Here is a 27,084-nt window from a genome sequence, read left to right as displayed (position 1 = left end):
GTATTTTGAAAAGGGAAGAAAAGAGTCTTTTTGAAGACATATACTAAAATATATATGGATTTAAAAGGACTTGCTAAGGTAATCTAATTTCATAAAACAAACATTTTAGAGTAGCTGTATGAAATACAAAGCCTTTGCTAAAGCTTTCAGTCTGGTGATCAAGATGGGCAAGTAACAGCGCTACTGAGTATCATGTGAGCTTCCTAAGAGCAAGGAAAGAGGGTCTAGCTCTGTGCATAGCAGATAACAAGCACTTGGTAAGTGAAGTGCAAGTCCAGGCAAGAGGTGAGGAGAGTCAGAAAGAAAAGGCAAAGGCAAATGGGAGATTCGTGAAGAAAAAATCAACAAGCTTGAATAGACATAATGAAAGGAAGGGGTGTGTCAAAGCACTTCCAAGTCCAAAGATTGATAATGTTTTGGGTTTACTGCATAACTGGGTGTCAAGTCATCTATTCTGATAGACCTTTTAAACCAACCCCCCTCTTTAAGAGACTGCTTGAAGGTACTACACAATTAACCTATATTGAGGATGAGTAATTATCAGATTTAAAGGCTTTCCTTATTAAATGAAAATTTTTTACTTTAATCATAGGGCTGATTGTATTGTATTTATAATATTTACATACAGTTTTGCCATTAATTGTTCATGAATGAACTGAGATATATGGAGGATGTTTTATTTATTTATTTTTATTAAGGTATCATTGCTATACAATCTTATGAAGGTTTCACATGAGCAACATTGTGGTTACTACATTCACCCATATTATCAAGTCCCATCCCACACTCCATTGCAGTCACTGTCCATCAGTGTAGTTAGATGCTATAGAGTCACTACTTGTCTTCTCTGTGCTATAATGCCTTCCCCGTGACCCCACTACATTATGTGTGCCAATCATAATGCCCTTTAATCCCCTTCTCCCTCCCCAACCCCTTCCCTTTGGTAACTGCTAGTCCCTTCTTAGAATCTTTGGAGGACTGTTTTATTGTCATACAAAAATGGGTAATATGAGGTCTTTTGATCTTATCTCTTCAGTCGAAGGGTATAGTGTACTCAAAACTCTGTCGTGCTTTCCATAGTACCTCACAGAATTTGACATCTTATCAATCCTGTATAAATGTCTGTTGATGGCTGAATGGGGTGTACTTTGGAGGAAGTATGGTTTCATTATATTCTGAGTTGAATTCCATATAAATACTAATTATGTTGCCAAACAGGCTATGCTATTAAACTTGGTAAAGAACATCTGATATGGAGCAGGCATTCTCCCCAACTTTTTGTTTGGAGGTGCTGCTTTTTACCTTCCTCAGAGATTTTATATAGGAAATTAAAGTTAGTTTTCCAAGTAGAGGGGAGGCTTCCCCTAGGCTTTAGCTGTTTATCATTTGGCTATAATCCCCTCACCTCCTAAAAATGCCCACAGACTGCAGTTTTCTGTTGATCAAGTATAAATTTCTGTTGTAGCCACTCTTCATACTTGATTTTACTACTTAAAACTTATAAGGTTTTTTGGGGTTTTTGGGTAAATTTTGCAGTATCCTTGTAGAGATAATGCTGTTTCAGGTTTGGAGGCAATAGTTACTGTTCTAGGAACTGAGTGAGATGGCCTAAAAATTCATAAATATAATAAATCAGGGTAAGAAAAATTGTATGTAGTTCATAAAAATAGCATGGGGTTGCTTTCCATTTCTAATGATAATTTAAGATTAGAAGTCTCGGCTTTTCACTGAGTTGGTATTTGTCATATGATAATCTTTCCAGAAATACCATTTGCTTTCAAATCGGACACAACTGTTTATTAAAAATGACAGTTTTGTACTTAAAATACTTCTGTATTTTTAAGCTTTAACTTTCAACTTAGGGATAAAAGTTGAATGCTTTTTTTAAATTGTGAGATTTTAGCTCTAAAGCCAATTTTATGTGAAACCATAATAGTTGGCAGAGAGAGAAGGAATCAGACTGTTTGTTTATTCTGCAGCTGAGATAGCTCTGAGGCCAGGGCCCCTCCTGCCACTCTTCAGTTTTGCCTCTTTTAAACCTTTGTGTTGGGACATGGTTTTAAGCAGGGCATTGACTTAAATGTAACTTTGGGTGACTAGACAGCCCATAGGGCAGATTGCTTTTCAAACTCCTATTAATTAATGATGATGATGGTGGTGATAATACCTAAATTTTGTGTGGTGCTTTTCAGTATTCAAAGTCTTTGATCATTAGGATCCTGGTAAACTCCAGTAACCAAACCTGAAAAAATAAGCAGAAGAATTAATGATCAGTTGGCAGCCTCAAGAGGGAAAAGTTGTTTTTAGAGGTCTGCCCAGGCTCAAGCTGCAGTCTGCTTAGGTGCAAATCTTTACTCTGCCAGCTGCTAGCTGTGTGACCTTTGGTCTCAGGTATCTTCATCTGTAAAATGAGAAGGATTACAGTCCCTATCTAATAAGTGTGTTGGGAAGTAAAATGACATAATGAAAGGATAAATGAAATGAAATGCTTATCATGGTATTTGGCTTAGAATGAGTGCTTAATTTATCAATATGAGTATTAAATTCTGCATCTTAGGGCTCTTGTTTGTCCTTTGTCTCCACTCAGGCTGTCTTAAAGAACAAAATTGTCTTCAGTTTGCAAACACAATATAAGTTGGTCACAGGGACAGTAGGTATAGCATGTAGAATATAGTCAATGATTCTGTAACATATTTCTACTTTGATAGATAGTAATGGCACTAGAGGGGGGAGGATTTAATAATATGGGTAACTGTTGAACCACTGTGTTGTACATTAGAAACCAACATAAGATTATATATCAACGATACTTGAATTTAAAAAAATTGTTTTTAAGGATTCAGTCTTAGAGCTGGCGGGAACCCAGAGCCCACCTTAAGAACATGTAGTAGGTACTAGAGCCTTGCCAGTAGCTTTTCTAGTGTACTGAGCTGCATCCTTGAGGAGTGGAAATGAGAGGGTAGTGCTTCTGCTTCTAGACTTACATTAGTGTAAACCCATGTTAGAGCTTCAGCTGGTTGGTGGCTGTCTGGTATTAACAAGAAGGTCCCTAGGTGGTGTTGCTTTGTTCTAGTAGTTATCTGTACCAGCACCCTCGAATAAATAGTATGAGTATGTAGAGCAGGTTCAAATTCCCAGCTTGGCAGTCTTTTGCAAACCTTCTGTTTACCACCTCCTGCCAGAATCCAGGAGTGATACAACAGGAAGGTGGGCCTGTTGTAAAGCATGCCGCTTTCCTTTCAGAAAAACACAAGGTATGTGGATTGCCTTATGCAGGGCTGAGGACCACCAGGGTGTTTCCTGTTAAAGTAGGGGTCTGTGAGCCATTCTTCAGTAGCTGTCTTTGATCACTTTTCCCCCACCTTTGCTTATGGGATAGCATCTCTGAGAGTGTTTCTTCTGGTGAAGAGAAACCCAGACTTCCCTTTATGGTAGTACAGAAGCTCAGCTGTATTTTAAAGTCATTTATTCCTTTGAGCTGGGTGGTTTGGCTTGTTTGTCTGGCTTTCTGGAGTCTCCTGAGATCCTTTCCTAAGGGCCCCCAGGAGACAGCGGTGAACCCAGCATCCATTACCCTGGACACTTGAGGGGAAGCTTAAGTCAATAGTTTTATGATTAGATTAATTCAGGCTTTAATGGTGGTACACTTCAAGATCCCAGTCATCAAATAATTGTGCTCCTTACAGACTGAAGTGTGGAGTTCAGCCCAGTACTCTGCAATATTTTTCAGAACTTGGAATAGGAGTCTAGATGCCAGTCCCAGCCCCATACCCAACCGGCTGCATGAATTTAGGCAAATTTCTTAAATTTCAAGACTTTTCTCATTTGGGGACAATGGTTGACTATAGACAGTGGTTCTCAGCCCTAGCTATATCTAAGAATCACTTATGGTGCTTTAAAAACAGTTGCTGGGTCCTACTCTAACCTAATTAAATTGGATCTTTAAGGCTGGGGCCTGGGTATTGACATTCTTCAAAGCTCCCCGGGTCTTTCTAAAATAACTACTGAATAAAATGACCACATTTTTTTTTGGTATCATTAATCTACAATTACATGAAGAACATTATGTTTACTAGGCTCCCCCCTTCACCAGGTCCTCCCCACAAACCCCATTACAGTCACTATCCATCAGCATAGTAAGATGCTATAGAATCATACTTGTCTTCTCTGTGTTGTGCAGCGCTCCCCGTGCCCCCACCCACATTATACATGCTAATCGTAAGGCCCCCTTTCTCTTTCCACCCATCCTCCCCAGTCCCTTTCCCTTTGGTAACTGTTAGTCCATTCGTGGGTTCAGTGATTCTGCTGCTGTTTTGTTCCTTCAGTTTTTCTTTGTTCTTATACTCCACATATGAGTGAAATCATTTGGTACTTGTCTTTCTCCACCTGGCTTATTTCACTGAGCATAATACCCTCTAGCTCCATCCATGTTGTTGCAAATGGTAGGATTTGTTTTCTTCTTATGGCTGAATAATATTCCATTGTGTATATGTACCACATCTTCTTTATCCATTCATCTATTGATGGACACTTAGTTTACTTCCATTTCTTCGTTATTGTAAATAGTGCTGCGATAAACATAGGGTGCATCTGTCTTTTTCAAACTGGGCTGCTGCATTCTTAGGGTAAGTTCCTAGAAGTGGAATTCCTGGGTCAAATGGTATGTCTATTTTGAGTTTTTTGAGGAACCTCCATACTGCTTTCCACAATGGTTGAACTAATTTACATTCCCACCAGCAGTGTAGGAGGATTCCCCTTTCTCCACAACCTCACCAAAATTTGTTGTTTGTCTTTTGGATGGTGGCGATCCTTATTGGTGTGAGGCAATATCTCATTGTGATTTTAATTTGCATTTCTCTGATGATTAGCAATGTGGAGCATCTTTTCATGTGTCTGTTGGCCATCTGAATTTCTTCTTCAGAGAACTGTCTATTCAGCTCCTCTGCCCATTTTTTAATTGGATTATTTGCTTTTTGTTTGTTGAGGTGCATGAGCTCTTTATATATTTTGGATGTCAACCCTTTATCAGATCGGTATGAATATATTCTCCCATACTGTAGGATACCTTTTTGTTCCTTTGCTGTACAGAAGCTTTTCAGCTTGATATAGTCCCATTTGTTCATTTTTGCTTTTGTTTCCCTTGCCCGGGGAGATAAGTTCATGAAGAAGTCGCTCATGTTTATGTCCAAGAGATTTTTGCCTATGTTTTTTTCTAAGAGTGTTATGGTTTCATGACTTATATTCAGGTCTTTGATCCATTTTGAATTTACTTTTGTGTATGGGGTTAGACAGTGATCCAGTTTCATTCTCTTACATGTAGCTGTCCAGTTTTGCCAGCACCATCTGTTGAAGAGACTCTCATTTCCCCATTGTATGTCCATGGCTCCTTTATCATATATTAATTGACCATATATTTTGGGTTAATGTTTGAAGTCTGTATTCTGTTCCACTGGTCTGTGGGTCTATTCTTGTGCCAGTACCAAACTGTCTTGATTACTGTGGCTTTGTAGTAGAGCTTGAAGTTGAGTGAGATCCCCCCCACTTTATTCTTCTTACTTGGGATTGCTTTGGCTATTTGGGGTCTTTGGTGTTTCCATATGAATTTTTGAACTGTTTGTTCCAGTTTTTTGAAGAATGCTGTTGGTAATTTGATAGGGATTGCATTGAATCTGTATATTGCTTTGGGCAGGATGGCCATTTTGACGATATTAATTCTTTCTAGCCAGGAGCATGGCATGAGTTTCCATTTGTTAGTGTCCTCTTTAATTTCTCCTAAGAGTGTCTTGTAGTTTTCAGGGTATAGGTCTCTCACTTCCTTGGTTAGGTTTCTAGGTATTTTATTCTTTTTGATGCAATTGTGAGTGGAATTGTTTTCCGGATTTCTCTTTCTATTAGTTTATTGTTAGTGTATAGGAAAGCCACAGATTTCTGTGTGTTAATTTTGTATCTTGCAACTTTGCTGAATTCTGATATTCTAGTAGTTTTGGAGTGGAGTCTTTAGGGGTTTTTATGTACAATATCATGTCATCTGCAAATAGTGACAGTTTAACTTCTTCCTTACCAATCTGGATTCCTTGTATTTCTTTGTTTTGTCTAATTGCCATGGCTAGGACCTCCAGTACTATGTTGAGTAACAGTGGGAAAAGTGGGCATCCCTGTCTTGTTCCCGATCTCAAAGGAAAAGCTTTCAGCTTCTCGCTGTTCAGTATAATGTTGGCTGTGGGTTTATCATATATGGCCTTTATTATGTTGAGGTACTTTCCCTGTATACCCATTTTGCTGAGAGTTTTTTGTGTTTTTTTTAGATAATTATTTTTTATTGAAGGGTAGTTGACACACAGTATTACATTAGTTTCAGGTGTACAACACAGTGATTCAACATTTATATACATGATAATTCTAGGTACCAGCTATCACCATATGAAGTTGTTACAATATTTTGACTATATTCCTTATGCTATACATTACATCACGGTTACTTATTTATTTTACAATTGGAAGTGTGTACTTTTTTTTTTTTTTTTTTTTGTGAGGGCATCTCTCATATTTATTGATCAAATGGTTGTTAACAACAATAAAATTCTGTATAGGGGAGTCAATGCTCAATGCACAATCATTAATCCACCCCAAGCCTAATTTTCGTCAGTCTCCAATCTTCTGAGGCATAACGAACAAGTTCTTACATGGAGAACAAATTCTTACATAGTGAATAAGTTACATGGTGAACAGTACAAGGGCAGTCATCACAGAAACCTTCGGTTTTGCTCATGCATTATGAACTATAAACAGTCAGTTCAAATATGAATATTCATTTGATTTTTATACTTGATTTATATGTGGATACCACATTTCTCTCTTTATTATTATTTTTTATAAAATGCTGAAGTGGTAGGTAGATACAAGATAAAGGTAGAAAACAGTTTAGTGTTGTAAGAGAGCAAATGTAGATGATCAGGTGTGTGCCTGTAGACTATGTGTTAATCCAAGCTAGACAAGGGCAATAAAACATCCACGTATGCAGAAGATTTCTCTCAGAACGGGGGGGTGAGGTTCTAAGCCTCACCTCTGTTGATCCCCAGTTTCTCACCTGATGGCCCCCCTGTGACTGTGCCTGTCTTAGGTTGTTCCTCCCTTGAGGAATCTTACCCGTCTCTGGCTAACCAGTCATCTTCCGGGGCCATACAGGGAAATGTAAAGTTGGTAAGTGAGAGAGAAGCCTTATTGTTTGAAACGGTTAGCTTTTTACTTCTTTGCATATTTATGCCCTGTAGCTTCTATGCCCAGCATTTGTCTTGAGGTATCTTTACCACTTGGAAGAATTATGATACTCGGTAAATTCGATATGAGGCACGAATTCTATTTAAGGGTTGTAATTAGGAAGGAAGAAGAAAAGCTATAGAAGTTTGCTGAGAGTTTTTATCATGAATGGATGTTGAATTTTGTCAAATGCTTTTTCAGCATCTATGGAGATGATCATGTGGTTTTTGTCTTTCTTTTTCTTTATGTGGTAGATGATGTTGATGGATTTTTGAATGTTGTACCATCCTTGCATCCCTGGGATGAATCCCACTTGGTCATGGTGTATGACCCTTTTGATGTATTTTTGAATTCGATTTGCTAATATTTTGTTGAGTATTTTTGCATCTACGTTCATTAGGGATATTGGTCTGTAATTTTCTTTTTTGGTGGGGTTGTTGCCTGGTTTTGGTATTAGGGTGATGTTGGCTTCATAGAATGAGTTTGGGAGTATTCCCTCCTCTTCTATTTTTTGGAAAAGTTTAAGAAGAATGGGTATTATGTCTTCTCTGTATGTCCGATAAAATTCCGAGGTAAATCCATCTGACCTGGGGTTTTGTTCCTGGGTAGTTTTTTGATTACCACTTCAATTTCGTTGCTGGTAATTGGTTTGTTTAGATTTTCTGTTTCTTCCTTGGTCAGTCTTGGAAGGTTGTATTTTTCTAGGAAGTTGTTCATTTCTTCTAGGTTTTCCAGCTTGTTAGCATATAGGTTTTCATAGTATTCTCTAATAATTCTTTGTATTTCTGTGGGGTCCGTCGTGATTTTTTCTTTCTTGTTTCTGATTCTGTTGATGTGTGTTGATTCTCTTTTTCTCTTAATAAGTCTGTCTAGAGGCTTATCTGTTTTGTTTATTTTCTCGAAGAACCAGCTCTTGGTTTCATTGATTTTTTTCTATTGTTTTATTCTTCTCCATTTTATTTATTTCTTCTCTGATCTTTATTATGTCCCTCCTTCTGCTGACTTTAGGGCTCATTTGTTCTTCTTTTTCCCATTTCAATAATTTTGATGTTAGACTATGCATTTGGGATTGTTCTTCCTTCTTTAAATATGCCTGGATTGCTATATTCTTTCCTCTTAAAACTGCTTTTACTGCGTCCCACAGAAGTTGGGGGTTTGTGTTGTTGTCATTTGTTTCCATATATTGCTTGACTCTATTTTAATTTGGTCATTGATCCATTGATTATTTAGGAGTATGTTGTTAAGCCTCCATGTGTTTGTGGGCCTTTTTGCTTTCTTTGTACAATTTATTTCTAGTTTTATACCTTTGTGGTCTGAAAAGTTGATTGGTAGAATTTCAGTCTTTCTGAATTTACTGAGGCTCTTTTTGTGGCCTAGTATGTGGTCTATTCTGGAGAATGTTCCATGTGCACTTGAGAAGAATGTGTATCCTGTTGCTTTTGGATGTAGAGTTCTATAGATGTCTATTAGGTCCATCTGTTCTAGTGTGTTGTTCAGTGCCTCTGTGTCCTTACTTATTTTGTCTGGTGGATCTATCCTTTGGAGTGAGTGGTGTGTTGAAGTCTCCCAAAATGAATGCATTGCATTCTATTTCCTCCTTTAATTCTGTTAGTATTTGTTTCACATATGCTGGTGCTCCTGTATTGTTTGCATATTTATTTATAATGGTTATATCCTCTTGTTGGACTGACCCCTTTATCATTATGTAATGTCCTTCTTTATCTCTTATTACTTTCTTTGTTTTGAAGTCTATTTTGTCTGATACTAGTACTGCAACACCTGCTTTTTTCTCCCTGTTGTTTGCATAAAATATCTTTTTCCATCCCTTGACTTTTAGTCTGTGCATGTCTTTGGGTTTGAGGTGAGTCTCTTGTAAGCAGCATATAGATGGGAAGATGATCACATTTTAAAGAACTGTTATTCTCAGTTCTTTAAACCTCAGGAACCCTCAGTGGTTGTGCACACAGTAAAGCCTGATTCATGTGCTCTTTTGTTCTGACCACCCTTGTCTTCTTTCCCAGCTACATTTTTCTTGGTATCTCCTAGGTAATATTGTGGACCTTTCTTTCTTTCCTATCCCAAATGTCTGCACCTGAAATATCCTTTCCTCCCTTCCAGCTACCCAAAACGTATCCATTCAAGTTTTGTAATTCTTACCTTCTTTGGGAAACTCCTCACCATTCCAGTCCTTAGTTATTTCTCCCACCTATGAACTGGTTCTGAGCTTTGTTTAGTCCTGACTGAATGTAGTGAACACCAAGTGCAGTGTTAAGATGTGATACTCAAGCAACATTCTGTCCTTTTGGGGAGGTAGGACACCTGGAAATACCACTGGTTTGATTCACACTATTAAAACATCTGTGTGGTATCTTATATTGTTGGCTATCTCATTATGTGTGTGTGTCTCCTATTAGTTGATCGAGAGTTATCTGTAACCTGACTCCAATAGGTATTTTTAGCCTTATCTCCTGTTACCAACAGGAGTCTCTGCTCTTCTGCCAAACTGGAACATTTTCCAGCAGACCTGAGCTTCTCATCTGCTTGCTTTTAAGCTCTCTTTCCTTTCTGGAATTCCTTCTTTTATTCTTTTCTTATCCTCACCTACAGAAATTTAATCTCTTCTTGAAGGTCCAGTTCAAATATTAATCTCCTCCATGAAACTCTCAGCACCCACAACCTTGTATTAACTGACCTTTGCCCCAACCTCAGTAACCCTTAGAGCAGTGCCTCTTAAGTGGGGGCCATTTGGCAATATCTGGAGACATTTTTGATTGTCACAGCTGTTGGAGGAGTGTGCCTCTGTCATGTGTTGTGTACAGGTCAGAATGCTGCCAGACATTCTACAGTGCACAGGCTGGTCCCCACCACAGAATTATTTGACCCAAAATGTCAGTGGTGCTGGGGTTGAGAAACTGCTTTAGAGTTTGTCCAGTTCATAGGCTCATGTTTATACCGCTTTGAACTGTGGGATTTGCTTATAGACTTAATCTCCCCTACTCCTTTGAATTAATGGGTGAAAGTGAACGCTAGTTCCGAATCTATGCCTTCTTGTTACTAACTTTATAGTAGGATTTAGTCCTAGAGACCTGATCCTAATCACTCAGTATGATTTAGGACCAGAGATAAAGAGGTCCTTAGTGTGGAGTGGGTGCAGTGAGGCAGTCTGCTAAATTTCTCTCCTTTGCACCCCAGTGTCTTTTCATCTGTGATAACCTGGGAGGTATTGTGATACTGTATCAATGAACTTGACAGTGTTCTGTAGAGCCTTAACTGGTCTCATCACTACTCCAGCAAACCACCTACACTTTTTTCTATTTCAGAGTTTGGATGCCAAAATTAGAAGTCAGTAATGTTGATGATCTTTAAAGGCCCTCTCAGTGCTGATTCTGAGTATCAAAGAACACTGTTACCCGTGTCTTTCCTGGCCATCCTAGGAACATTTTTGCTTGCATTTCAACTCAGAAATGTGTTTCATATTTCTAAAAATGACCTACATAGTCATGAGCCTTTTAGCACAGAGAAGTGAATCTCATTTTTCCTAGATTTTAATCCCATTGATTTATATTGTCCAAAGCTAATGGCCCTTTCTTAGTCCTCATGCTCCTCAACTCTTCAGCTTTTGAGTTTTACGCCCCTTTCATGTAAATCTACCTTGACTACTTTTGACACTGTATTTTTGCTTTTCCTCTTGCATCTATGAGCTTCTTTTTTTCTTTGTAGAGACAAAAGAAAGCAGACTGGTTCTGCTTTCTTTTCCCTCACTAAGTTGTCTTTCAGAAGAGCCCAGAGCCTTATCTCTGGTTAGGTGAGTGCCTACAGATTTTCCTCACTAATTCTAATTCCTGTCTGTGCTTGGGTCTCTTCAGTGCCCAAAGTTCAGCTCTGACTCAAAATCAATTTTTTTAACCAATTTCTTTGTTATTGCTTCTCAGTTCCTCTTTTCTGTTCATTACATCATCATTCTTTTAAATCTATAACTAGAAACTTTGGCAAAATCTGACTTTTCTGACCTTAGCTATTTTTACCAATTTATATTCCAGATCTTCCTTTCTCTTTATTGCTGTGATTCCAAAAGCATGGTCGGACTGCTGTCACCTTTTAGTGAGATTGCTGCAGTAAACTACTGAATTCCTCTCTTTCCCAGAATATTCCTCTTCTAATTGGTCTGGCCTGTTGAATCTTTTTAAAATCCTCAGCTGGAGGATGGCTGGTTTTTACTTGTCAGTCTTCCCTCTACCTCGTAAAACTGGGAAAGAAGGTGAACATTGTGTTATTTGCTGCAGTTTATGTAATCCCTGCTAGCCTTTAAAAAATATTAATAGCCCTTAGTACCAGGATAGAGTCTGGCAACCATTTCATTTGTGCAGATAAGGTAACTGCAGGTCTTAAATCCTCAGAAGGGAGCCAGGCTGTGTAGTTTAGGGATCTGGAAATGGCATTTTCCACCATGTGATCTTAGTTTTCTTATTGATGTTATAAAACTGCTCATTGGCAAGATCTCAGGACAATGAGAACTGAGCAAAGATTCAGTCTCTGGAAGAATCATTAGGTCCCCTATAATATGGATGATGAACATCTACTGTCTTGTTGCCAATTTCTAAGTCACACTGGAGCAACTTACTGTCCTGCATTAAGTGCATTGGGCTCAACTGATAGGGACACCTTCCCATTTAATTTGTGCCCTTGTTTAAATGTTTGTCCTGGCACAAATATCACATTTTTCTTCATCTTTAAAAAGTGCATAGTAACACTAGGTCAGTGCCAGGCACTTTGGGCCTAAGGGCACCTTAGGCTTTCCTCCGACCCTGAGGCTCCTTGACAACCGCCCCCCCCCACACAGACATACATGTGGAGTCACATTTGAAGAATTAACATCTTAAAGTACCTGCTTTCAAGTGAGTGAATTAAAGTAGGAAATAAAGTGATAGGTTGGAAAGACAGTTTCAGGAAATTACTGTTTTACATGGAAAAAAGAACAAATGGAAATAGACTAAAATGTTAACAGTGGTTGTCTTTAGACAGAAAGAATGTAAATAAAACATCTTTTGATTCTTCCATGATTGCCACATTTTCTATAGTGAGCATTTTGCTTTTATAATAGGAAAAAGAACTTTAAAATTGCCATTTTAAATTACTGATAATGAAGTCCAAATGAAAAGTAGCACAGTTTAGACTGATAGGTAAGCATACCATGCATAGAACCCACTTAGGCCAATATTTTGAGAGTTAACTGGGCCGAAATGGGACTGTAAAATAGAGGATTATAGATCCTGGCTGAAATTCATGGTAAAAGATTCAAGTCTCCTCATCCCCCTTTTGAAATGTAAGTGGTATAAAAACAAAACAAGAGGGGGAGGGGCGGAAGATGGCGGCGTGAGTAGAGCAGCGGAAATCTCCTCCCAAAACAACATATATCTATGAAAATATAACAAAGACAACCCTTCCTAGAATAAAGACCAGAGGACACAGGACAATATCCAGACCACATCCGCACCTGAGAGAACCCAGCGCCTCGCGAACGGGGTAAGATACAAGCCCCGGCCCCGCGGGAACCGAGCGCCCCTCCCCCCAGCTCCCGGCGGGAGAAGAGCAGGCAGAGCTGGAGGGAGACGGAGCCCAGGACTGCCGAGCACCCAGCCCCAGCCATCCGGGTCAGAGTGCAGGGCACTCGATACTAGGAAAACAGGGCAGCAAGAACAGTGAGCAGGCACTGGAGGCTGGGCGACAGAGGACATAAGAAAAGCGCGCGACCATTTTTTTTTGCTTTTTTGCTGTTTTCTTTTGGCGAGCGCTTTTTGGAAGTCTTAAAGGGATAGGGACCCCAATACTAGGAAAACAGGGCAGAAAGACGGGTGAGCAGAGGCCTGAGGCTGGCACCGGAGAATAAAGAAAAACGAACGACCACCTTTTTTTTTTTTTTTATTAAAAACTTTTTTTTTTTTTAATTTAAAAGTTTTTTTTTCTTTTTTTTTTTTTTTTTGGTGGACGTTGTTTTGTTTTGGCGGGTGCTTTTTGGAAGTCTTTAAGGGGCAGGGCGGGTCACTTAATCCAGAGGTAGGGAATCCGGGGATCTCTGGGCACCCTAACCCCTGGGCTGCAGGGAGCAGGGAGGCCCCTTACGGAGATAAATAGCCTCCCAGCAGCTCCTGCTCCAACGCGACTCCACCATTTTGGAGTAGCTGCCCGAGCCAGGCCACGCCCACAGCAACAGCGGAGATTGACTCCATAGCAGCCGGGCAGGAAGCAGAAACCCTGTCTGCACGCAGCTGCGCAGCACATGCCACTAGAGGTCGCTGTTCTCCCAGGAGAGGAGGGCCACAAACCAACAAGAAAGGAAGTCCTTCCAGCCGTCACTCGTCCCAGTTCTGCAGACTATTCCTATCACCATGAAAAGGCAAAGCTACAGGCAGACAAAGATCACAGAGACAACACCAGAGAAGGAGACAGACCTAACCAGTCTTCCTGAAAAAGAATTCAAAATAAGAATCATAAACATGCTGACAGAGATGCAGAGAAATACGCAAGAGAAATGGGATGAAGTCCGGAAGGAGATCACAGATGCCAGAAAGGAGATCGCAGAAATGAAACAAACTCTGGAAGGGTTTATAAGCAGAATGGATAGTATGCAAGAGGCCATTGATGGAATTGAAATCAGAGAACAGGAACGCATAGAAGCTGACATAGAGAGAGACAAAAGGATCTCCAGGAATGAAACAATATTAAGAGAACTGTGTGACCAATCCAAAAGGAACAATATCCGTATTATAGGGGTCCCAGAAGAAGAAGAGAGAGGAAAAGAGATGGAAAGTATCTTAGAAGAAATAATTGCTGAAAACTTCCCCACACTGGGGGAGGAAGTAATCAAACAGGCCACGGAAATACACAGAACCCCTAACAGAAAGGATCCAAGAAGGGCAACACCAAGACACATAATAATTAAAATGGCAAAGATCAAGGACAAGGAAAGAGTGTTAAAGGCAGCTAGAGAGAAAAAGGTCACCTATAAAGGGAAACCCATCAGGCTAACGTCAGATTTCTCAAAAGAAACTCTACAGGCCAGAAGAGAATGGCATGATATATTTAATACAATGAAACAGAAGGGCCTTGAACCAAGGATACTGTATCCAGCACGACTATCATTCAAATATGACGGTGGGATTAAACAATTCCCAGACAAACAAAAGCTGAGGGAATTTGCTTTCCACAAACCACCTCTACAGAACATCTTACAGGGACTGCTCTAGATGGGAGCACTCCTAGAAAGAGCACAGCACAAAACACCCAACATATGAAGAATCGAGGAGGAGGAACAAGAAGGGAGAGAAGAAAAGAATCTCCAGACAGTGTATATAACAGCTCAATAAGCGAGCTAAGTTAGGCAGTAAGATACTAAAGAGGCTAACCTTGAACCTTTGGTAACCACGAATTTAAAGCCTGCAATGGCAATAAGTACATATCTTTCAATAGTCACCCTAAATGTTAATGGGTTGAATGCACCAATCAAAAGACACAGAGTAACAGAATGGATAAAAAAGCAAGACCCATCTATATGCTGCTTACAAGAAACTCACCTCAAACGCAAAGACATGTACAGACTAAAAGTCAAGGGATGGAAAAACATATTTCAAGCAAACAAAAGTGAGAAGAAAGCAGGGGTTGCAGTACTAATATCAGACAAAATAGACTTCAAAACAAAGAAAGTAACAAGAGATAAAGAAGGACACTACATAATGATAAAGGGCTCAATAAAACAAGAGGATATAACCATTCTAAATATATATGCACCCAACACAGGAGCACCAGCATATGTGAAACAAATACTAACAGAACTAAAGGGGGAAATAGACTGCAATGCATTCATTCTAGGAGACTTCAACACACCATTCACCCCAAAGGATAGATCCACTGGGCAGAAAATAAGTAAGGACACGGAAGCACTGAACAACACAGTAGAGCAGATGGACCTAATAGACATCTATAGAACTCTACATCCAAAAGCAGCGGGATATACATTCTTCTCAAGTGCACATGGAACATTCTCCAGAATAGACCACATACTAGGCCACAAAAAGAGCCTCAGAAAATTCCAAAAGATTGAAATCCTACCAACCAACTTTTCAGACCACAAAGGCATAAAACTAGAAATAAACTGTACAAAGAAAGCAAAGAGGCTCACAAACACATGGAGGCTTAACAACACGCTCCTAAATAATCAATGGATCAATGACCAAATCAAAATGGAGATCCAGCAATATATGGAAACAAATGACAACAACACTAAGCCCCAACTTCTGTGGGACGCAGCAAAAGCAGTCTTAAGAGGAAAGTATATAGCAATCCAAGCATATTTAAAAAAGGAAGAGCAATCCCAAATGAATGGTCTAATGTCACAATTATCGAAATTGGAAAAAGAAGAACAGATGAGGCCTAAGGTCAGCAGAAGGAGGGACATAATAAAGATCAGAGAAGAAATAAATAAAATTGAGAAGAATAAAACAATAGCAAAAATCAATGAAACCAAGAGCTGGTTCTTCGAGAAAATAAACAAAATAGATAAGCCTCTAGCCAGACTTATTAAGAAGAAAAGAGAGTCAACACAAATCAACAGTATCAGAAACAAGAAAGGAAAAATCACGACGGACCCCACGGAAATGCAAAGAATTATTGGAGAATACTATGAAAACCTATATGCTAACAAGCTGGGAAACCTAGGAGAAATGGACAACTTCCTAGAAAAATATAACCTTCCAAGATTGACCCAGGAAGAAACAGAAAATCTAAACAGACCAATTACCAGCAACGAAATTGAAGCGGTAATCAAAAAACTACCAAAGAACAAAACCCCCGGGCCAGATGGATTTACCTCGGAATTTTATCGGACATACAGGGAAGACATAATACCCATTCTCCTTAGAGTTTTCCAAAAAATAGAGGAGGAGGGGATACTCCCAAACTCATTCTATGAAGCTAACATCACCCTAATACTAAAACCAGGCAAAGACCCCACCAAAAAAGAAAACTACAGACCAATATCCCTGATGAACGTAGATGCAAAAATTCTCAACAAAATATTAGCAAACCGAATTCAAAAATACATCAAAAGGATCATACACCATGACCAAGTGGGATTCATCCCAGGGATGCAAGGATGGTACAACATTCGAAAGTCCATCAACATCATCCACCACATCAACAAAAAGAAAGACAAAAACCACATGATCATCTCCATAGATGCTGAAAAAGCATTTGACAAAGTTCAACATCCATTCATGTTAAAAACTCTCAGCAAAATGGGAATAGAGGGCAAGTACCTCAACATAATAAAGGCCATCTATGATAAACCCACAGCCAACATTATATTGAACAGCGAGAAGCTGAAAGCATTTCCTCTGAGATCGGGAACTAGACAGGGATGCCCACTCTCTCCACTGTTATTTAACATAGTACTGGAGGTCCTAGCCACGGCAATCAGACAAAATAAAGAAATACAAGGAATCCAGATTGGTAAAGAAGAAGTTAAACTGTCACTATTTGCAGATGACATGATACTGTACATAAAAAACCCTAAAGACTCCACCCCAAAACTACTAGAACTGATATCGGAATACAGCAAAGTTGCAGGATACAAAATCAACACACAGAAATCTGTGGCTTTCCTATATACTAACAATGAACCAACAGAAAGAGAAATCAGGAAAACAACTCCATTCACAATTGCATCAAAAAAAATAAAATACCTAGGAATAAACCTAACCAAAGAAGTGAAAGACTTATACTCTGAAAACTACAAGTCACTCTTAAGAGAAATTAAAGGGGACACTAACAGATGGAAACTCATCCCATGCTCGTGGCTAGGAAGAATTAATATCGTCAAAATGGCCATCCTGCCCAAAGCAATATACAGATTTGATGCAATCCCTATGAAACTACCAGCAACATTCTTCAATGAACTGGAACAAATAATTCAAAAATTCATATGGAAACACCAAAGACCCCGAATAGCCAAAGCAATCCTGAGAAAGAAGAATAAAGTAGGGGGGATCTCACTCCCCAACTTCAAGCTCTACTATAAAGCCATAGTAATCAAGACAATTTGGTACTGGCACAAGAGCAGAGCCACAGACCAATGGAACAGACTAGAGAATCCAGACATTAACCCAGACATATATGGTCAATTAATATTTGATAAAGGAGCCATGGACATACAATGGCGAAATGACAGTCTCTTCAACAGGTGGTGCTGGCAAAACTGGACAGCTACATGTAGGAGAATGAAACTGGACCATTGTCTAACCCCATATACAAAAGTAAACTCAAAATGGATCAAAGACCTGAATGTAAGCCATGAAACCATTAAACTCTTGGAAGAAAACATAGGCGAAAACCTCTTAGACATAAACATGAGTGACCTCTTCTTGAACATATCTCCCCGGGCAAGGAAAACAACAGCAAAAATGAGTAAGTGGGACTATATTAAGCTGAAAAGCTTCTGTACAGCAAAAGACACCATCAATAGAACAAGAAGGATCCCTACAGTATGGGAGAATATATTTGAAAATGACACATCCGATAAAGGCTTGACGTCCAGAATATATAAGGAGCTCACACGCCTCAACAAACAAAAAACAAATAACCCAATAAAAAAATGGGCAGAGGAACTGAACAGACAGTTCTCCAAGAAAGAAATACAAATAGCCAACAGACACATGAAAAGATGCTCCACATCGCTAATTATCAGAGAAATGCAAATTAAAACTACAATGAGGTATCACCTCACACCAGTAAGGATAGCTGCCATCCAAAAGACAAACAACAACAAATGTTGGCGAGGCTGTGGAGAAAGGGGAACCCTCCTACACTGCTGGTGGGAATGTAAGTTAGTTCAACCATTGTGGAAAGCAGTATGGAGGTACATCAAAATGCTCAAAAGACTTACCATTTGACCCAGGAATTCCACTCCTAGGAATTTTCCCTAAGAACGCAGCAATCAAGTTTGAGAAAGACAGATGCACCCCTATGTTTATTGCAGCACTATTTACAATAGCCAAGAATTGGAAGCAACCTAAATGTCCATCAATAGATGACTGGATAAAGAAGATGTGGTACATATACACAATGGAATACTACTCAGCCATAAGAAAAGGGCAAATCCAATCATTTGCAGCAACATGGATGGAGCTGGAGGGTATTATGCTCAGTGAAACAAGCCAAGCGGAGAAAGAGAAATACCAAATGATTTCACTTATCTGTGGAATATAAGAACAAAGGAAAAACTGAAGGAACAAAACAGCACCAGAATCACAGAACTCAAGAATGAACTAACAGGTACCAAAGGGAAAGGGACTGGGGAGGATGGGTGGGTAGGGAGGGATAAGGGGGGGAGAAGTAGGGGGGTATTAAGATTAACAAGCATGGGGGGGTAGGAGAAAAGGGAGGGCTGTACAACACAGAGAAGGCAAGTAGTGATTCTACAACATTTTGCTATGCTGATGGACAGTGACTGTAAAGGGGCTTATAGGGGGGACCTGGTATAGGGGAGAGCCTAGTAAACATAATATTCGTCATGTAAGTGTAGATTAGTGATAGCAAAAAAAAAAAAAAAAAAAAAAAAAACAAGGGCAGTTCCTGTGTGGTAACCTCCAACGAGTTCTACACAAGGGTATAAAGGGCATATAAAAGTGTGGGCAAAGGGTCTGTTTGTGTTTATACAGAGGATCAAAGCCTAATTGGGCTACCCCGAAAATGAACTAAGATACGATATGAAAAAGAACTTCCAACATCTGCACTCTCTGGAAGACTCATGCCAGAAGATGATCATCAAAAAACCCCAACAAAGATCCACGCACTGCTACAGCTGTGGATGCACTCATTCCACCAGTTCCTGGACTTGCCATGGGAATGAGGAAGGAGATATCTAAGCTGGCCTGTGCATACAGTAAAACAACAAATTTGACTGGATCTATACTGTTGGAACTCAACCAAGAATTTGGAGAAGTGCAAATTATAGCGCTCCAAAGTCTTACAGACTATTTACTGTTAAAAGAACATATGGCATGTGAACAGTCCCCAGGAATGGGTTGTTTTAATTTGTCTGATTTCTCTCAGACTGTTCAAGTTCAGTTGGACAATATCCACCATGTCATAGATAAGTTTTCACAAATGCCTAAGGTGCCTAACTGGTTTTCTTGGTTTCACTGCAGATGGCTGGTAATTACAGATATGCTTTGGTTATGTAACTATACTCCTATTATGTTAATGTGTGTGTGCAATTTAAGTAGTAGCTTAAAACCTATTCATGCTCAAGTACTCTACAAGAAGATATGCCAAAGAAATAATCAATCTTCCCATGTTTTCTTCCGCCTGGTACTTCTATAGCTTTTCTTCTTCCTTCCTAATTACAACCCTTAAATAGAATTCGTGCCTCGTATCAAATTAACCGAGTATCATAATTCTTCCAAGTGGTAAAGATACCTCAAGACAAATGCTGGGCATAGAAGCCACAGGGCATAAATATGCAAAGAAGTAAAAAGCTAACTTTTTCAAACAATAAGGCTTCTCTCTCACTTACCAACTTCACATTTCCCTGTATGGCCCCGGAAGATGACTGGTTAGCCAGAGACGGGTAAGATTCCTCAAGGGAGGAACAACCTAAGACAGGCACAGTCGCAGGGGGGCCATCAGGTGAGAAATTGGGGATCAACAGAGGTGAGGCTTAGAACCTCACCCCCCCTGTTCTGAGAGAAATCTTCTGCATATGTGGATGTTTTATTGCCCTTGTCTAGCTTGGATTAACACATAGTCTACAGGCACACACCTGATCATCTACATTTGCTCTCTTACAACACTAAACTATGTTTTCTACCTTTATCTTGTATCTACCTACCACTTCAGCATTTTATTAAAAATAATAATAATACAGAGAGAAATGTGGTATCCACATATAAATCAAGTATAAAAACCAAATGAGTATTCATATTTGAACTGTTTATAGTTCATAATGCATGAGCAAAACCGAAAGTTTCTGTGATGACTGCCCTTGTACTGTTCACTATGTAACTTATTCATTATGTAAGAATTTGTTCTCCATGTAAGAACTTGTTTGTTATGCCTCAGAAGATTGGAGACTGACGAAAATTAGGCTTGGGGTGGATTAATGATTGTGCATTGAGCATTGACTCCCCTATACAGAATTTTATTGTTGTTAACAACCATTTGATCAATAAATATGAGAGATGCCCTCACAAAAAAAAAAAAAAAAAAAAAAAGAGGACAGACTTCCAATGGTAAAATAAATTAGTAACCGGGATGTAATGTATAGCATAAGGAATATAGTCAAGATATTGTAACAGCTTGGTAGGGTGATAGCTGGAACCTCAAATTATGTATATAAATGTTCTACCACTGTGTTGTACACTTGAAACTAATGTAATGTAATACTGTGCGTCAACTACCCTTCAATAAAAAATAATTATTTAAAAAAAAAAAAAGAAAAAGAAAAAAAAAACAACAACAAAAAAAAACAAGATAAAAGTACACTTCTGGGCATTTAGTATCTCAGTCAAGTTTATAGGGTGCCTGAGATCTGAGAATAAAATCATGTTCTACAGTGAGTTTAAATATCATCAGGCTTGTGCTCTCTTAGGTGGCACAAATGTTTGGGGTGCTTGTTAATGATGTGGGGTCAGCAAGATGGATGTTAAGATATTAATTATGTAATGTAATCATGTACAGATACTCATGTACAGGCAGATATTGTTTTATTGCACTTTGCTTTATTGTGCTTCACAAATAGTGCATTTTTTACAAATTGAAGGTTTGTGACAACCTGGCATCAAGCAAGTCTGGTGGTGCTATTTTTCCAACAGCATTCGCTCACTTTATGTCTCTGTCCCATTTTGGTAATTTTCACAATATTTCAAACTCTTTCATTATTACTATTTTTGTTATGGTAATCTATGATCAGTGATATGACTTGCTGAAAGCTCAGGTGATTGCTAAAGTATTTTTAAATTAAGATATGTACTCTTTTTTTTAGACATAATGCTGTTGCACACTTAATAGACTACAGTATAGTGTAAACATAACTTCTGTATGCAATGGTAAGCCAGAAAATTAATGTGACTTACTTTATTGCAGTGATTTAGAACTGAACCTATAATATCTCCAAGGCATGCCTATGCATTGCCATTTTCTGTTATTTAAAAGCAAGCCATGGATCCCTGCCCACACTCAGTGGTGGGGATTATGCGAGTATGTGAGTATGGGGCAGAGATTGTGGAGGCCACTTTAGAGTCTGTCTGCTATAACTATCAAGTTTCCTGTGTCTTTAGCACCTTGAGAAGTGCATGACACTAAGCTCTAATAGTTGAATAAATAGATGTAGTGTGACTGTTAGTTTCCAGCTCCAACTTTAAGCCTTTTTTTTCACTTGCTTCTCTACTGTTTCAGTTACTGCTTTATTCTTGAGAATCCTTTCATCTGTCCTCATGGATGAACTCCAGGATGTTCAACTCACAGAGATCAAACCACTTCTAAATGATAAGGTAAAGACTACTCTGTTTTCACTAAAATATATTTAAGTCTCTTCTGTCATTCATTTTCCATACTATCTAAATGGTAACTAACTCAAAACATGTTTAGCTTGACTTTCTATGGAGGGAATACTTTTTAAAATATATTTCTTAACCCTCCTTTTGATGTTTTCATTCCTTTTTCTTTCTTCCTACTTCTGTTTCTATGGGCCAAATTCAATCAAGTTATCCTTGAAAGTGTGAGACTGGGGTTTGACTTAGAATAGAAGTGTCTTGACTTTGAATTTCTATAAGGAAAACTTAACATCCATGACTGGTGATGTACATAGGCTGCAAGGCTCTCCATAAAGTTTGTCAAGTGTAGAAGTGACCCTTCTGTCAATGTTGAGGTTTTCATCAGGGATGCCTGGGTGTTGGGAATATACTTCATGTTTATGTTAGTGTTAGAGAACTGCACATTGAGCAGCACTGTTAACAGCCACCAGGACTCTGCGAGTAAAGTGTGGTGTGGTGATATGAGTTACCAGAAAGCTAAAGAAAGGTTTATCCTCTCTCCTGTGCATCTCCATTCAGTAAATGTGCCTGAAATTCCTTATTTTCAACTCTCTTTTTTGGTGTATTGTCATTGTCCCCTGTTAAAATACTCTGTAGCTGGATGTGAATGAGTCCATGGCATCCTTCCTGAGGGAAGTATTGATGAAGAATAAGGGTAAAGATGAATGAGACTGGGATGGGGAAAGAGGGAGCCACCCCAGAAGGTGCTGTCGATGCCTATTATCTTTTTTTGCCCAATGCAAGGCCCTTCACCTACTTCCAGGGGCTGTTGACTTACTGCCTTTATTATTGGCTGTGAAGCCACCAGCTTTATTTTCATCCTTGTGACTTCATCTCTCCATCCCCACTCCCACCCCTTCCTTTATTTTTGACTGGATTTCTTACAGTCTTTCTTTGCAAGCTGCACACTTTTTTAGTCCTAATTTGTTTTCTCATGCTGCTTCCCCACAGAAAACTCTTCCCTTCTTAAGTACTCTATCCTTTGGTGCATGTGAAGGGCTGTCCCAAAAATGATATGCCATGAAGAGGATGAAGGAAAGGAAGTCTGCATCTGTAAAGCTTGTGTATAGCCACAGAAATGAAGTGTTCCAGGCAGGTAGGAGTTAGCCAGGCAAGTTAACTTCAGGAAATAGTAATCTATCCTGAACTTGGCTGATAGCAGAATCAGCTGGGTATTTGCCTTAAAAATACAGATTCCTGGGTCCTATTCTGGGCCAACTAGATTGGAATCTGAGGGGAGGTGACAGGACACACACGCCCCTGTGATCAATGACCCTCAGATTTGACTGCTTACTGGAATTACTTGGGAAGATTAAAAAATTACTGATGCTTAGGTCCTACCTTCAAAGAATCTGATTGAATTGGTGTGCTGTATGTTTGGACTTTTTTGTGAACTCCCTACATTGAGAACCATGCCTAAAGTGATTCTGATTAACTGGTTTGGAAAACTCATGCCCTGATGAGTGTCATATATTTGAGGACTGGAGTGCAAATAAAAGGACATTTCTGTGACCTCTGAGGATGCACCTGCATGAAAGAGGTGCCGGAGTTAGTTGACTGATTATCTCATAGATAAGGCATCTGGAAAAGGAAAGGTTCGTGAATGTGACCATAGAGAAGTATCAAATTAATGTTTGGGTCCTCCTTTCTGAAGCTACAGTGATTCCTTGTCTGTGTGTGATGTATGCATAAATGCTGTGGACAGAATTGTGCCTACCTCCTATTTATATGTTGAAGCCCTAACCTCAGGTGACTGTACTGGAGATAGAGCCTGTAAGAGGGGATTAAGGTTAAATGAGGTCATAAGGGTGGGGCCCTAATCCAGTAGGATTGGTGGCCTTATAAGAAGAGGAAGAGAGAGACAGAGACAGAGTGAGAGTGCTCTTTGTCTCTCTCCCCCGGCCGTGTCACATGAGGGAACAGAAAGATGGCAGCCATCCCAAGAGGAAGAGAGCTCTTTACCGAAACCAAATACTTCTGTAATCTTGATCTTGGACTTCCAGCTCCCAGAACTGTGAGAAAATACATTTCTGTTGTTTATGCCACTCAAGCAGCCCAACCAAGCATGCTAAGACACCAAACAGTGTCTCACTTCCTAATGTCTGTTAGCTCCTCTTTGATATGCCTGTGCTGTTTTTACCCACTTCCCATGCTCCATCTCTCTCCCTGAGAAGTGCCCCTTTGCCATCACTGTTCCTGAGAGCCTGCTCCAGCCAAGCTATATAGAAGTAGATTGGCAAGAAACGCCCCCCCTTTGGATGGTGGCTACACAAACAAGGAGTTTATCCCCCACTCGCCCCCATCCCCTGCCCCATCCCAGTGCATCAGTGATTGTGGCTTTGCCCTGCAAGTGGGTGCTTCTGCATACATTATGAAAGGCATGATGATGATGATAATGCTTCTCACCAGTCACTTCATTTGTTCCTCCTGGCAGCCTGGTGATGTAGGGAGCACAGGTCAGTTATTCCCATATTGTTGAAGCTAAGAAAGGTGAAGTACCTTATTCAGATTGAGTCTTGGCCCTGTTAATGTCGGGGCTGGGTAGTTGCTGTGGGCCCTGTGCTGTGTATTTTGCAGGGTGTTCAGCAGCATCCTCGGCTTCCACCTGCTAGATGCTAGGGCCCCCAGTCATAACAACCAAAAGTGTTTCTAGACACTGTCAGTGTCCCTGAGAGCAGTGTCCCTGGCTGAGAACCACTGCTCTAGGATATAAGCCTCCAGATTTGAATAGGAGTAGATGTCTTGAGCTTTTTTTGTTTTAGGGGAGGGTTTTGTTTTTTTTTTCCTATTCTGCTGTTATTTATTCAGTATCTTTTATGTGCCAGGTGCTCCGCATACCTTCTCTCTACTAGTAAGCATCAGAGTAGACCTTTGAAGTAGGTAGTATTCCTCACTCACCAGATGAAAATCTGACTGAAAGACTGGCTTGTCCAGTTGGTAAATGGCAGAGCCAGCACTGAAACCCAGGTCTTTCCTACTCTAAAACCTGAGGCCTTTCCACTATGTGGACCCCATAGATGTTTTGGCATCACCTCCATGGCTTGCCCTGTCTCTTTAAGATGTGTAGTATTTCGCTTCATCTCTCTATCCATTCTTCTCATAGATAAACTCTTAGCCAAAGACATTGCTGTATCCTTCCAGGCTTCAGGGAGCTAAAGAAAGTCCAGATTTCAGTCAGTTAGGGAGAAGTTTGTCCTGAGATGGCTGTAAGTAAGCATTCTCAAAATAGCTTTAACTGAGGCTTATGTTAACTTGTCTCTTGTCATTGTTGGTACTTCTCCTGTGTAATTTTAGTATGCCTATGATTTTGTCGGCTCAGAATTGTGAAGAAATGGGTAATTTTGTCATGCTTCTTTTGGCTCCAGTAATGAAAAGAAGCAACTGCTGGCACTTGTCTTTGTTTTGAGGAGCAGAAATGATTTTTCTTTTAAATAGCACTTAACTATTTTCAGAGCATTTCCAAAAATATTAAGTCTCCCAACCTCTTGTGGAACAAGTAGCTTAAAGGCATTTTTAACTCCATTTTACAGATGATGCTCAGAGAGATTATATGACTTGTCGGAAGTTAGTGTCTAGTGAGGTAGCAAAACCAAAACTAGAACCCACGTCTGTTGACTTCAACCTGGATTGGGGGTCTGGGACTCTTCCTCCCTTCTGCTGCCTCTGGTAGCTGGTCATTCCAACCTCCTCACCCAGCAGACCTTGTAACAAGCAAGAGAGCAGACTAGTTTGTGCCTCATTTTCCCTGCCCTCCTCTACCCACTACTGCTTCAGGTACTGCTGAGCTTTGTGAAAGTCAAAGGCCAGGCTTGAGAAAATAAGTAGGAGGCCACAGTTGGCTTCTGCAGAATTGAGGAAATATCAAGAAGGGGAAGAAAAATTTAGTGGGGAGAATGGAAACAAGTTATTTACTACATGTTGATTGTTAAAGTAGAAAGTGAGATAGACCCTTTTTTAACTTTTTAGTTTTCCCTTTCTACTAATGACTGGAAACGTAAGCAGAGGGGGAAGAATGTTAGAAGAAGGAAGGAGATCCCAGGGATGAGCATTTTTGTAACCTGCAGGAGAGCAGAGACAGGCAAAGTGTTGGTGCCAAGATTTCTTTTTCTTTTTTTTTTTTAATTAAAAACAGATTTATCGACATCTTCATGAATATTCGTGAAGTGCTACATCTACTGTGCACTAGAGGGTGGGTGTCTCTCAATATGTTGAAAGTGTTGATTGTCCCATCTATTGTCAAAAATGCCCTAATTCGCACTGGAGCAGGAAATGAGTTCTCAAACAAGTAGCCAAGCCTCAACCAGCTACAAAATAAGCAGGAGATGGTGGGAAGAGCCCAAGCGTAAGCCACAATTTAGCAGGGTGCCCAAGGAGCTTTTAATGCAGGGGAACATAACCGTTAGCATGATAGTATGTTAGGGTAGAGGTGAAATTGTACTTTTTCAGCAGTCTGCAGATGATTATCTGATTATAGATAGTTTTATCTAAGTATCTGATCTCTTTACAAGTTTCTTTATGGAGTCTCAGTTTCTTAATTAGCATTTTTTGAAGGTAATAATACAGATTCTTAAAATATATATACACATACACCCAGCACAACCACACATACTCACATATATATATATGAAATTTTCTCTTTTGTCTCTGGGTCATTAGCTTGAACAGACTTCTGTTTTAAAATGGTTTACTGATGATTGTAAAACACTGATTTGTTCATTTATGTTAATCGATTATATCAATCTTTATGCTAAAGTGTTTTCTGGGCTTATCTAACCCTTCTGTACAATTCCCCACCTTTCCGCTTTCTGTTGGTAAGAATTGTCTTAACAGAAATGCCATATTTTATTCTCTTTGACAGTTTTATTTTTAGTCAACTTGTTTCTAAAACTTACTGTTATTAACAACTCCTCCCCACTGTAGTTCCTAGCATATCAATTGCATGTAACCCTTCTTTGGTATTCATTTCTTACTCAACTTGAGTATCTCTGTTTTGAGATGCTCATAACCTCTACAAATGATATTTATAGCATTTATTAAGTGCCAGGACTGGGAATAGAGTGGTGAATCAGACAGTTCGCCTGCCCGTCCCACCCTGTTTCAAGTTCAAAGAAGCAGGTAGATTCACCCAAGATCTTTTCTTCTTGGTACTTGGTTCTAACATCTTACGTATCTTGTCTTTACATTTTATCTGTTACTTTCTGTCTTTTGAAGCTATATATTTATCTCTTGACTAGATCTCCTG

General features: G+C 39.5%; 1 protein-coding gene across 5 annotated transcripts in view; it reads left to right on the top strand.

The window, feature by feature from the left end:
* Positions 1-27,084, top strand: part of NDRG3 (NDRG family member 3) — a 75,179-nt gene that overhangs the window by 3,353 nt on the left and 44,742 nt on the right. For all 5 annotated transcript variants that reach the window (XM_057502972.1, XM_057502974.1, XM_057502973.1 and 2 more), the window contains one exon: positions 21,706-21,800. In XM_057502972.1, the coding sequence (XP_057358955.1) occupies positions 21,744-21,800 (57 nt within the window). In that variant the 5' untranslated portion in view covers positions 21,706-21,743. Of the gene's footprint in view, positions 1-21,705; positions 21,801-27,084 lie in introns of those variants that run through there.

The sequence above is a fragment of the Manis pentadactyla genome, chromosome 5 (assembly GCF_030020395.1).
Source record: "Manis pentadactyla isolate mManPen7 chromosome 5, mManPen7.hap1, whole genome shotgun sequence".
Taxonomy (NCBI): Eukaryota; Metazoa; Chordata; class Mammalia; order Pholidota; family Manidae; genus Manis; species Manis pentadactyla.
Note: the sequence above shows the minus strand (reverse complement) of the source record. Positions and strands in the feature narration are given on the sequence as shown.